The sequence below is a fragment of the Cannabis sativa genome, chromosome 5 (assembly GCF_029168945.1).
Source record: "Cannabis sativa cultivar Pink pepper isolate KNU-18-1 chromosome 5, ASM2916894v1, whole genome shotgun sequence".
NCBI classification, from domain to species: Eukaryota; Viridiplantae; Streptophyta; class Magnoliopsida; order Rosales; family Cannabaceae; genus Cannabis; species Cannabis sativa.
Genome location: NC_083605.1, coordinates 32,375,803 through 32,389,460, shown reverse-complemented (window position 1 = coordinate 32,389,460; position 13,658 = coordinate 32,375,803). Strand labels below are relative to the sequence as shown.

Sequence of the window (13,658 nt, the reverse complement as noted above, 5' to 3'; positions counted from 1 at the left end):
AAGTAACTCAAAAGGTAAAATAGTAATTTGACCAAAATTAGTTATGAACTGACACAAGGAGGATTAATTACTGGAGTTGATTATATCAATGAACACTTTGGTAAAATTCAGCAAGTATAGTTTTATAATTACTGAGTTTAATTTCAAATTTATAGTTGATTAATCATTGAATTAATAAATAAATATTATTTAATTGATGAGACTCAATAAATAAATCTAGTTTATTAGAATAATAAGTCCACGATTCTTGGATTGCCACCTAGAAACATTGTCAAGGATAGGAGAAAGAGTTATATAATGTTGTTCGAAAAAATTTATTTTGAATTTGTAAAATAATAATTATTTATTTTTGTAATAAATTATTTATTTTTCAAATTAATTAAATAGGAAAAAAGACAAAAGTTGTTGAGAAAAAAATTGTAAAGACATTGTTAAGAAAAAAGTTGTGAGGACAAAAGACTATGTCTTAATTAAGACACGCCTACCCATGTCATTATTGGTTTATTTTTTTAGTTAATTAAATATTTAATTAATTCAATTGGATAAATATTTTAATTTGAAAAGTGGTTAAAGATATTTCAAGTTAGTTGAGATATTCTTTCAATTGATTGAGAAATTTTCTCATCTCAAATATTAGTAATTGAATTTAGTTATAAATATTTATTTAAATAATTAAATACGATTTATTTAATTAAAAATTAACTCCTATAAATATAAGTGATTTATTTGAGAAATTAGGTAATGCTTCCATACTATAGAATTCAAAATTAACAGAGAAAAAAAAAATTATTTTTCTCTCAAATTATTTTATTCTAGTAGCCTACCCTACTTCTTGTGTGTGGTAGATCAATCTTAAAGACTACGGTGCGAGTTTCTAATCAACTCGAAAGATACAACTTACTAAATCCTAACAGACTTTAAGAGGTATTTATTTATTTTATTCAATTTATATTTTAAATTTAATGTATATACATCTGAAGATCTTTGAGATTATGTTACCTCATTTATTACTATAAAATCAACAGTTATGTAGTCTGATAAACCATAGGATGTAGAAGAACTGGAACGCTGAGAATAAACCTCTATTAACAAGGCAAAGTGTACTGACAACATTTTGATTTATGTAGCCAAAATCAAATAGCTACCAATGACTGGAAAGAGAAAAATTGAACATGCTCTGGTCTGTTCTAAATGTTTGGCAAATGGATCTGATTCAATCATTTTCTCGAATGTTAAGGTATCCTATGCAGTTAACTAATTACGAAATCAGTTGTATTAATAATTTAGTCAAGTGACTGAAAGTGAAATCAAAATGAGGTGCAAGACTAGAAAGTGTTAGAATTTATTGGGGTCACAATTGTATATATAAAATGTGTATTGAGTCATCAAATAAATAAGTCAAATTTATGTGGTCTATTTTAGAATAAAGTTTATGACTTAAGGGCATAATTGTCATTATTTTAATATGTAGATACTATAAGGACAATTTCTATTTTGATGAGGGGCTAAATAGAAATAGTCAATAAATATTACCAACAGATTTGTCTGTTGGTAATATAACGGGTAATGTTCCCCATTTACATCGAATCTTTTCACTCTTGTATCCCCATCACCAAAAGCAAAAGTTTACAGAGAAAGGTTTTGATGCAAATTGGAAGATCATACTAATTAAAGATCATTTAAAGGTCGATTTTATGGACTCCGGTACGCTTCCGCTATTCCCTAATCTTATTGTTTGATTCTCTTGAATTAATTAGGGCTATATACAGATTTACAGTATTCTAACATGTGGTATCAAGAGCATCCTTAAATTAGTTCTTGAGAATATATGGTAGTGTTGGTCTTCCATTAAATTATCTTTCCTAGATTTGGTGACTGCTATATTTATATATTTTATTCGGATAAATGGTTCAAATATATATGCTCATGCGATTCAAATTTCTGCACTGCATATCCTTTGTGCGATTAAATTCTGCTATGTGAATATATGAATATACATATATACTTTATATATGTATATAAGATTTTGGCTGTGAATCGTATGGATTCTCTCATGATTTTGTGGTTATTATATATTTGTTCTGTTTTTTTTTTGTTCTATTATGGAAGAATGCGATTAGCATTCTATTTTGATTTCGTTTATTATTATTACTATTAGTTTTAAATAATAATAATAATAATAATAATAATAATAATAATAATAATTCAGTAACAATTAATTTAAATTTGGTTTAAAAATTTATTAAGGATATATAATATTTTAGTTAAATTAATTGAAACAAAATATCACCAAAGTGATCTCTTTTGTGTAAATTAATTTAATAAAAATATTATAATAATGGTGTGTATGTAATTCATAAATTTATTAACTAACCACCCAAAGGTGAGTTAATATTTGGATGAATTTCATGCATGTTTGTAGTGATAAATGTGTGACAATTATAAGGAATTTTGTGTGAATAATATGTTAGTCCAAAGATTGCATATTGTTTGACATAATTTATTGTCAATATTTGATCACTACAACAAGAGTACCGCTTACAATTAATATTACTGTCCAAAGACTTAATATTAATGTTGTGTTTGGTATCTTGAGATGGGATTAACCAATATTTGAATTTATTGTTTTATTTGGATTCTTATATGAGCATGTTATTTATGTAATTGTATTGTTCTTTTCAACTGTTCCTAGTGTATCTGCTAACCTTAATTTGGTACCGGTCCTTAATGGTAATAACTTTAAGGACTGGAAGGAGAACATTTTTATTGTTCTTGGCTGCATGGATCTTGACCTTGCATTAAGGATGGATCGTCCTGCTCCTCTTACGGATACTAGTACCTCCGAGCAAAGGAGGATTTATGAGAAGTGGGACCGTTCAAACCGCATGAGTCTTATGATCATTAAGCGCGGCATACCTGAGGCTTTTAGGGGTGCGGTGTCCGAGGAGGTCACCGATGCCACAGCTTTCCTTGCTGAAATTGAGAAAAGCTTTGCAAAAAGCAATAAGGCGGAAACAAGTACTCTTTTAAAGAAACTTATTTCCATGAAGTTTAAGGGCAAGGAAAACATAAGGGAGTACATTATGGAAATGTCTCACCTTGCTTCAAAGTTGAAGGCACTAAAGCTTGAGCTTTCGGATGACTTGCTTGTGCATTTAGTGCTTATCTCTCTTCCTCCACAATTCAGTCAATTTAAGGTCAGCTACAACTGCCAAAGGGAGAAATGGACTCTTAATGAGCTCATTTCATTTTGTGTTCAAGAGGAAGAAAGATTGAAGCAAGAAAAGACTGAAAGTGCTCATTTGGCAAGCACCTCTAAGGATAAGGGCAAGAAAAGAAAGAATGAGGCTGCTAAGGATAAAGGTCCTGCACATAAGAAACAAACTCAAGCCAATAATGATGATGCTTGTTTCTTTTGTAACATGAAAGGATACATGAAGAAGGAATGTGCTAAGTACATTGCATGACGAGCAAAGAAAGATACATTTCTTACTTTGGTCTGTTCTGAGGTAAATTTAGCTTCAGTACCAGGAAACACTTGGTGGTTAGATTCCGGTGCTACCACTAACATCAGTGTTTCTATGCAGGGTTGCCTGAGTTACCGAAAGCCAAATGATGCTGAAAGAAGCATTTATCTGGGAAATGGCAAGTCGGTAAATGTGGAAGCAATAGAGCATTTTAGGTTGTTATTAAGTACTGGTTACTATTTGGACTTAGTGGATACTTTTGTTGTACCGTCATTTCGACGGAATTTGGTTTCTGTTTCTTGTTTGGACAAATTGGGTTATTGTTGTTCATTTGGAAACAATTGTTTCAGTTTATCTATTAATTCAAATACTGTTGGAACTGGTTCTCTTATGGTTTATGACAACTTATATTTGCTTGACACCGTTGCTTCTTATAATGAAACCTTGAATGTTAAATCAAATGGTACTAAGCGTAAAATGGATAATGAAAAATCAAGTTCCTTATGGCACAAACGGCTAGGTCACATCTCTAGAAATAGAGTTGAGCGACTTGTGTCTGATGGAATTTTAAATTCAATTGATTTTTCAGACTTTGATGTTTGCATTCAATGCATCAAAGGCAAACACACCAAAACTAAGAAATTGGGTGCGAAAAGAGCTATAGATGTCTTAGAATTGATACATACAGATATTTGTGGGCCATTTCCTACACCTTCTTGGAATGGTCAACGTTATTTTGTATCATTCATAGATGATTACTCAAGATATGCGTACCTATTTCTACTTCATGAAAAGTCTCAAGTCTTGGATGTGCTCAAATCTTTTAAGGCTGAAGTTGAGAATCAACTTAGCAAAAGAATAAAGCAAGTCAGGTTTGACCGTGGTGGTGAGTACTATGGCAGATATGACGGATCAGGTGAACAACGTCCAGGACCTTTTGCCAAATATCTAGAGGAGTGTGGAATTGTCCCACAGTACATTATGCCAGGATCTCCTAGCATGAATGGTGTTGCTGAAAGACGAAACCGTATTCTTAAAGATATGGTAAAGAGTATGATCAGTCATTCAACCTTACCAGAATCACTCTGGGGAGAGGCACTTAAGACAGCAGCCTACATTTTGAATAGGGTACCAACTAAAGCAGCTGAAAAAACACCTTATGAGCTTTGGACAGGGCGAAATCCTAGTCTTAAGCACTTTCATGTTTGGGGATGTCCAGCTGAGGCTAGGCCTTATAGGCCAAATGAAAAGAAGCTAGAACCCAAAACTGTGAGCAGCTACTTTATTGGATATTCTGAACGATCTAGGGGTTTCAAGTTTTATGATCCCAAAGTAAAGAATATATTTGAAACGGGAACTGCAAAGTTTTTTGAGGATATTGAGTTTGGGGGGAGAAATACGGTTAAAGACTTTGTTTTTGAGGAGGATTTAGAATCAACCACTTCTCTTGAAGATGAGTTGATTCCTATTCCAATAGTTGCTTTTGACAATATTCAGGATTCCATTCCTAATATTGATCAAGTTTTAAATCAAGAGCAACCAAACATAGTCAATCAAACCCCAGAGGTACAAACTCAACAACCTCAAGAACAAGTGCCTTTGCGACGATCCACTAGAGAAAGAAGAAATGCTATTAATCCAGATGAATACATAATGTATCTTCAAGAACATGAGGATGGCATTGGAATGATGGAAGATGATCCAATCAACTTTCATCAGGCCATGAAAAGTTCTAACTCTCAAAAGTGGAATGATGTCATGAATGAAGAGAATAAGTCTATGCAAGACAATAAAGTTTGGGAAGTTGTCCCATTACCAGAAGGTGTAAAACCAATTGGTTGTAAATGGATATTTAAAACCAAGAGGGATGAAAATGGTAATGTGGTGAGGTTTAAGGCACGTCTTGTAGCAAAAGGCTATACTCAGAAAGAAGGCATTGATTATAAAGAGACTTTCTCTCCAGTTTCATCGAAAGACTCTTTTAGGATAATAATGGCACTTGTTGCTCACTTTGATCTTGAGTTACATCAGATGGATGTTAAAACAACGTTTCTCAATGGAGACATTGATGAGACAATTTATATAGAGCAACCAGAAAACTTTGTGGTTGGTGACCCAAAGAAAATAGTTTGCAAATTAAAAAAATCCATCTATGAACTCAAGCAAGCTTCCCGTCAATGGTACCACAAATTTCATCAAGTGGTTCTCTTATTTGGTTTTGAGATGAATGCTGTTGATGATTGTGTGTATCATAAGTTTAGTGGGAGTAAGTGTATATTTCTGGTTCTATATGTCGATGACATATTGCTTGCCACTAATGATATAGGCTTATTGCACGAAACCAAGAGATTTCTATCGAAGCATTTTGAGATGAAAGATCTTGGTGACGCCTCTTTTGTTTTAGGAATTCAAATACATCGAGACCGTTCTCGGGGTATTCTTGGATTATCACAAAAGAGCTATATCGATAAAGTACTCAAACGGTTTGGCATGCAAGATTGTAGACCAGGTGATACCCCTGTCGTTAAAGGAGACAAATTTTGTCTTAAACAATGCCCTAAAGGAAGCCTTGAAATTCAAGAAATGCAAAAGATTCCCTACGCTTCGGGTGTTGGGAGTCTAATGTATGCTCAAGTTTGTACGCGTCTGGATATAGCGTACATTGTTGGAGTGTTAGGCAGATACTTAAGCAATCCAGGAATTGATCACTGGAAAGCAGCCAAAAAGGTTATGAGATATTTGAAGAGAACAAGAGAGTACATGCTCACATATAGGAGGTCAGATCACTTTGAGATCATTGGATATTCTGACTCCGACTTTGCGGGATGCCATGATAGTAGGAGATCTACTTCGAGCTACATATATCTGTTAGGTGATGGAGCTATATCATGGAGGAGTGCAAAACAAACACTCATAGCTTCATCCACCATGGCAGCAGAATTTGTTGCATGTTATGAGGCATCCAACCATGGTATATGGCTGAGGAACTTTGTCACTGGGCTGCGCATCGGGGATGGAATTGAAAGACCACTTAAGTTGTATTGTGACAATAAGTCAGCTGTATTGTATTCCAACAACAATAGGAGCTCGACGAAGTCAAAACACATTGACATCAAGTTCCTTGTTGTAAAAGAAAGGGTACAAAGTGGACAGATTTGTATAGAACACTTAGAACAAACTCCATGATTGCAGACCCCCTACTAAGGGTTTTCCACCCAAGGTCTTTCATGAGCACACTGCTCGTATGGGTGTTTTAGATTATGAGGATATCTAGATTCAGTGGGAGTTTGTCTTTTGTGTGTTTTATTTGTTTCATGAAACATGTGTATTTAGATATTTTTCTGATAAGAAATTATGTTATTCAGTTTATTTCACTTTGTACATTTAAGCTAAGGTTTTGATCTCCATAAAGTAAAGTAGGACCAATTGAAAATTGACATGAATAGATCACCATGCATGTAATTTTCATACCACATTATCATGATTGATCTATGTCATTTGGCTATGTTGATGTATGTGACCATTGATGGGTTTAGTTGTGATTGATACAACGAAAATCACTTTGATCCTATGTTGATATAGTTAATGGACGAGATTGCATATGTCTATGGTTATGATGACAAAGTTATGAGCTCAATAAGGTTAACACATTTATATGTATACATATGTGACCCAGTGGGAAATTGTTAGAATTTATTGGGGTCACAATTGTATATATAAAATGTGTGTTGGGTCATCAAATAAATAAGTCAAATTTATGTGGTCTATTTTGGAATAAAGTTTATGACTTAAGGGCATAATTGTCATGATTTTAATATGTGGATACCATAAGGACAATTTCTATTTTGATGAGGGGCCAAATAGAAATAGTCAATAAATATTACCAACAGGTTTGTCTGTTGGTAATATAACGGGTAATGGTCCTCATTTACATCGAATCTTTTCACTCTTGTATCCCCATCACCAAGAGCAAAAGTTTACAGAGAAAGGTTTTGATGCAAATTTGAAGATCATACCAATTAAAGATCATTTAAAGGCCGGTACGCTTCCGCTATTCCCTAATTTTATTGTTTGATTCTCTTGAATTAATTAAGGCTATATATAGATTTACAGTATTCTAATAAAAAAAATTGAGGGATTTTTAGCACTAATTGATAAAGATACTTTTGTCATTAATAATTCATATGCCAAATCAGTTATACCTTAACTCTTTATTACAATCCAATTCAACCATCACTTTAGTACAGCACATGAGTCCCTAATTTACTCATTGATTTGGAGAAGATTGCATTACTTTTACACTAGGTTGGTCCACTCCATTGAAAATAAACATATATAATAGATTCTTTGTACTTACAAGACAAAAATTTGACGCTCTCGTTGTGATGTGAGTCACTACATTATTCATTAGTTTTTAGCTTTTCACAAACTATTTTGATTTTGACTTAGAACATTACTTGTGGTGTTAGAACTTTTTAGTACCACACACATTACTTCATTGTATAAATTATCTTGCTAGTTCGCTGAATTTTTTTTCGTCACACGTAATCTTTTAAACATTTTTCTTCACCTTCCTTTTCGTTGTCCATACAATGTATTTAGGTCAACGATTTATTCTTTTTTTTTTCGTCCTGATTTTGCATTATGTCATTTGAGGGTGTTGCAAATGAAGTGGGATAACGTATGTGTTAGACCGAAATTAAAAAATAATAAAATTGGAAGAAATTAATCTGGCTGAGTCGCGTACAATGTCGCTCTCTTTAAGACGTTTCGCGGCTCTGTTCGAAGTGTGCACGGCAGTCTAGCAACCACGGCGTCCCCAGGATAAAACAGCCTTTCTAAACGCACGATACGTTCTACACCGAACTGTATCGCTCTATAACACCCTAAAATTTGCTCTGAGAAAAATCGCAAGGAAGAAAGAAAAATATTTTTTAATGTTGGAAAAGATATGTTCTTACGTTGTTCTGATACGACTTATATAGAAGTCGATCCAAGAAAAAACGGTAATGTTATCGTTAGTGGAGGAGTTGGAAATAAATAAATAAAAAATAAATCTTTATTTAATCAAATAATTTTTCTTTAAAAATTTAAGTGACACCTCACCCGCCAACCAACCCAACCCGGGTCGGACGGCGGCGGCGCGCTCGTGTGTGGTGATCCAATGTGTGAGTCCTCACCCATGCACACAAAACTGGGTACCCCTTGGAGCCCAAACCCATATCTCAAACTTGCGCTAGTTATACACTTCAAATGAAGCGTTTCTATCCCATGTGGAACTCCTACTCACACATTTCACTTTTCTATTTTTACATAATTTTACAAAAAGGTCCAACAGTATGTACACTGATCTCATATAGATACATAAAATTTTGACAAACTTGCTAAGAAATTTTTAATTGTTAAGGATTCAAACGAAAAAAAAAAACTTAAAAATTGAACAGAAGACTACCGAAACTTAAATGGAGTAAGTCCACCATGCGAAAAATTCTTGGAAAAACATTTCCTTTAAATAATAGTAAGTTGAGTCAATACAAAATTAAGCAAGGGAAAAGGAAAAGCTATGAAATGCTTGACTAGCTCCCTTTCAGAAAAAATAAATAAAAAATAAAAGAAGCTTGCCTAGCCTTGGCTTGTTCTCGAAAAATTATACTAATATATTAGGTCGTAATCTCGAAACTAACAAACCGTGGATCATTTTCGTCAATTAAACTAATCAACCATGTCTTGTACTAATTAAGTATACGTAAACCATTTTTTTTTTCACTCTTTTAAGAAAAGAAATGTGTGTTTTGCTGTTATTTGTCAAATTATATACCTAAATCTTGTGTTTTTTCTTTGTTTTTATTTCCAAGATTACATTATCTTGAAGTTAATATAGATTTAGTTACTATTTATTATATATGATTTAGTTATATTGCTGTTATAGACGAACTCAAAAATTGTAGACAAACATCTATCCAAACACAATCTCCTAAACTAGTAATAGAGATCGCCAGTGTGTGGGCACGCTATTCGCCGATTGCAAAATGGCGCTACAAGAATCACTGCCAACAACAATTAATAAAGAATAGATATCTAATAAAATAGTCTGAAAACTAAAATTAATATGAAGCTTATTAATCTACCCAATTGCCACAGTAAAATTACTATTAATAATGTAGAACCTCTATGTTAGAATATTCTATTTAAAAATAATTTTTAATTTATTATAAAAAAAATACAGTTTTTAAGTCCCATATTAAAATTATAATTAAGGATATTGGCGGCTAAACTACTTGAACTTTACGGTTTGTAACACTTAACCACAAAAAATGAAATTTTGGCAGCTAAACTACCTAAACTCTGGTTCCGTTTTGCTCTGCACACCTCCATCCAAAAATCACAGTTAAGTGTCACTGTGGACTGTCCACGTGTACACACTTGTACACGTGGCAATTTTTTTAGTGGTCCACGTAATATTAATTTTAAAAAATAATTATAAATATTAAAAAAAAATTAAAAAATCAGAAGAAAAAAAATTAAAAAATATTTTTTTTACTTTTTCTTTTTCTTTTTTTTTTCTTCTTCTTTCTTCGTCTTTTCCTACAGAACTCCCAGCCCCCCTTGTGTTGTGCGACTTCGACCAACCCCGGCGACCACCCCTGACCCCCAGACAGGTTGTTGACGATGCAAGCGATCGCCTCGGTGCTGATCACCATTTCTCGCTCTTTAAGACCAAATTTGGAAAGTCTTACGCTTCTCAGGAGGAGCACGATTACAGGTTCGAGGTTTTCAAGGCTAACCTACGCCGTGCTAGGCGTCACCAGAGGCTTGACCCTTCGGCTAACCATGGCGTGACTCGTTTCTCTGACCTTACTCCGGCTGAGTTTCGTCGTACCTTTCTTGGACTCTGGAGCCGCCTTAGACCTCCCCTGTAATGCGAATAAGGCTTCGATTCTTCCTCTGGTGACGAAACTCAAGGGGTCGGGGGTGGTCGCCGGGGTTGGACGAATCTCGCCGGCATCGTCAACAACCTGTTTGGGTGTCAGGGGTGGTCGCTGGGGTTGGTCGAAGTCGCACAAGCGGCACAAGGGGGCTGGGAGTTCTGTAGGAAAAGAAGAAGAAAGAAGAAGAAAAAAAAAAGAAAAAATAAGTAAAAAAAAAATTAATTTTTTTTCTTCTGATTTTTTAATATTTATAATTATTTTTTAAAATTAATATTACGTGGACCACTAAAAAATTACCATGTGTACAAGTGTGTACACATGGACAGTCCACCATGACACTTAACTGTGATTTTTAGATGGAGGTGTGCAGAGCAAAATGGAACCAGAGTTTAGGTAGTTTAGCCGCCAAAATTTCAATTTTTGTGGTTAAGTGTTACAAACCGTAAAGTTCAGGTGGTTTAGCTGCCAATACCCTTTATAATTATGAATACATTTTTTTAAATTCCATATTGTTGAATCATTTTATTATTATTATTATTAAAAAAATAGTAATAATAATAAATAAAAAGAATGAGCCAGAATGAGTCAAAAGAAAAATAAATATTATTTTTCTCCCACTATTCTCTTTAACCTCCCACTTCCCACTCTCGCCACTTTTTACATAACGTAAAAAAAATAGTCTATAAAAAGAAGAAAATCAAATAAAAAAGGAGGGGAGGGGAGGGTATCGACACTTTGCAAAGAAAAGCAAAAGAAAAAAAATTACTATTGTTGTTCTTCCAATTGCTTAGAGTCTTTAAGGGTAAGTACTTATGGAGTGCATCTATTCCTTTCTTAATTTTACTTTGTACTCATTCTCTTCTTTTCTCTATTCATCTATGGAATTTTCTCATTTCATAAAAAAAGAATGCCCTCATTCCACAACTCTGAAGATGTTCTCATCCATGGAATGCCCACAGTCCACCGATTAAAATAGATGTCCTCATTTATGGAATACCCTCATTCCGCCAAATCTATATTTATGGATATCAGACCAATGAAATTTTTTAGTCAACACCCGAGAGTAATTTGTGATTTCCCTTAGGACGTTGAGACCCCCTGTCGGGTTGGTGATAACATCTCCTCATCTCAGCTGGTGCATGAGGTGTATAAGGATGCTTGGTCTCAAGTCTGGTCGCCGTTTGGTACCCTTGTGGAGGTGGGTTTTGTGTCCCCTCCACAGGATTTATGTGAGGCTTTGCTTGGAACTGTAGAAGGTTGGGGCATACCTCTACAGTTCGGGACTTGAAGTCCCTAATTAGGGCATGCTTACCTAATTTTGTATTCTTATCTGAGCTCAAAGTTGATCTGTCACCAATGGTACGTATTCTTAACCAACTTCAATTTTGCTTCCATAATTCTGTGCCTGCTGTGGGAAATGCTGAGGGTATTATTCTAGCTTGGAAATATAGTTTGTGTTTGAAAGTACTATTGTAGGGCGTAACCAAATTTTTGGCTTGTTAACAAGGATTGGTTGTGTTTATTTTTGAGAGCCATTTTGTCTTCTCTTCAGACGAGTAACTCTGATCATCTACCGTTATGTCTGTACTTTGGAGGTTTGGAAACAAAGTTTAAAAGTAATTTCAAATTTGAAGAAGGGTGGACCCGTGATGACAGAAGCAAACTTGTGGTGGCCTATGCTTGGAATTCTATTATCCAACCCTGGGCTCCTACTAGGGTCTTCAATAAAATTGGGGTGACTTGGATAGCACTAAATTGGAACAAGATCCAGTTTGGGAAGCTTGATGCCACTATCAAGGAGCTCGAACATGAGTTAGGTATCATGCAGAAACTCCTGACAGGTGAGCGAGTTTAGAACGAGGAACTTGTTCTTTGTCAATCTCTAAACCAAGCCCTTGAATGGAAATCCCTTTATTGGAAGCAAAGAGCGCGGGTTGATTGGCTTAAAAATGGCGATAAAATGTTCCAAGTTCTTTATTCTGTCTGCTACAATCAGAGGAAGACGCAATGCCATTGAAAGTATTCTGGATAGAACGATCATTGGATTGTTGGGCACAATTTAATCGGGAAGGAATGATTATCTAAGGGGTGTTTTCTCCTCATCCAATTCTGTTCGTGCTAACTTTTGTGATGACTTTATCCAAGACTGTCTATCCCAGGGGGAGCAGGAAGAGCCTACCCAGCTTCCTAGTGTTGAGGAAATTAAGTCTACTTTGTTCTCTATGGGTAGTCATAAAGCCCCTGGGCCTGATGGAATTTCTATCCTTTTCTTCAAGCACTATTGGGGCTGTTGGAAATTATTTTACCAAGATCTTAGATCTACTCACAAGTATGTTGATTAACACCCTAAATATGAACTTTCTAAAACGATGAAATAAACACATATAAAGTTTAAGAAATCTTACATTGGGTGCAGCGGAATATAATGACTCCTTCCGTTCAGATATCTAGCCCTTGATTCCTTTCTGTAGCAGAGCATTATCAATATCTGAACCTGGATCTCTTTCTCTGATTCTTTAGTGCTGAAACTCCTTCTTGCTGAAAGTATTTCTTCACGATCTTCCTCACTATGATTGAGGTATCACTTGCTGTGTGTGGGCACTATTCTCACACTAAGAATTTCGAAATTTAAGAGGGAAGAAAGAGAGAGGGAGTGGTCGGCCAGATAGGGAGAGAGAAGGCTCAAGTTTTTCTCTGAAGGAAAAATAGAAAATTTAAGTGTAATTTTTCTGAAGCCTTCACTATCTATTTATAGCATCCACTAGGGTTAGGTTTGAATTATTTGGCATTAAAATAATGAAAAATATCAGTTTAAATTCCCTACAAAAGTGGCCGGCCCTATACAAGTGGATTTGGGCCTCACTTTTTGCAATTTTGCAGTTTTATCTTTCTGCATCTGATTTTCTCAAAAACGCCAATTTTCTAATTCAACCATTTAAATGTCAATTCTAACTAATTAATAACTATAAATAATTATTAAATAATATTGTCATTTATCATATTTATTCATTGAACCATACAAAGTATCATAATTAACAAATATGCCCCTAAAACTCTTTCTTTACAATTTCGCCCTTACTTAGTGAAAAATTCACAAATAGACATAGTCTAATTTGAGAATTATAATTGATTAATCAAAACCAATTATATGAGTCTTACAAGAAATATTATCTCAACTAGTGGAGGGACCATGGGTCTATATAACCGAGCTTCCAATAAGTAGACCAAGAATTTATCACTAAAATTCACTAACTTATTAATT

At 34.4% G+C, this 13,658-nt stretch overlaps 1 protein-coding gene across 1 annotated transcript; it reads left to right on the top strand.

The window, feature by feature from the left end:
* Positions 1–2,804: 2,804 nt before the first annotated feature.
* On the top strand, positions 2,805–11,684 carry LOC133038274 (uncharacterized). The gene is made up of 7 exons (XM_061116369.1): positions 2,805–3,018; positions 3,520–3,682; positions 3,818–4,113; positions 4,219–5,145; positions 10,059–10,383; positions 10,431–10,512; positions 11,481–11,684. Exons 1-7 carry the CDS (start codon positions 2,805–2,807, stop codon positions 11,682–11,684), a joined length of 2,211 nt encoding a protein of 736 aa, XP_060972352.1.
* Positions 11,685–13,658: the final 1,974 nt, after the last annotated feature.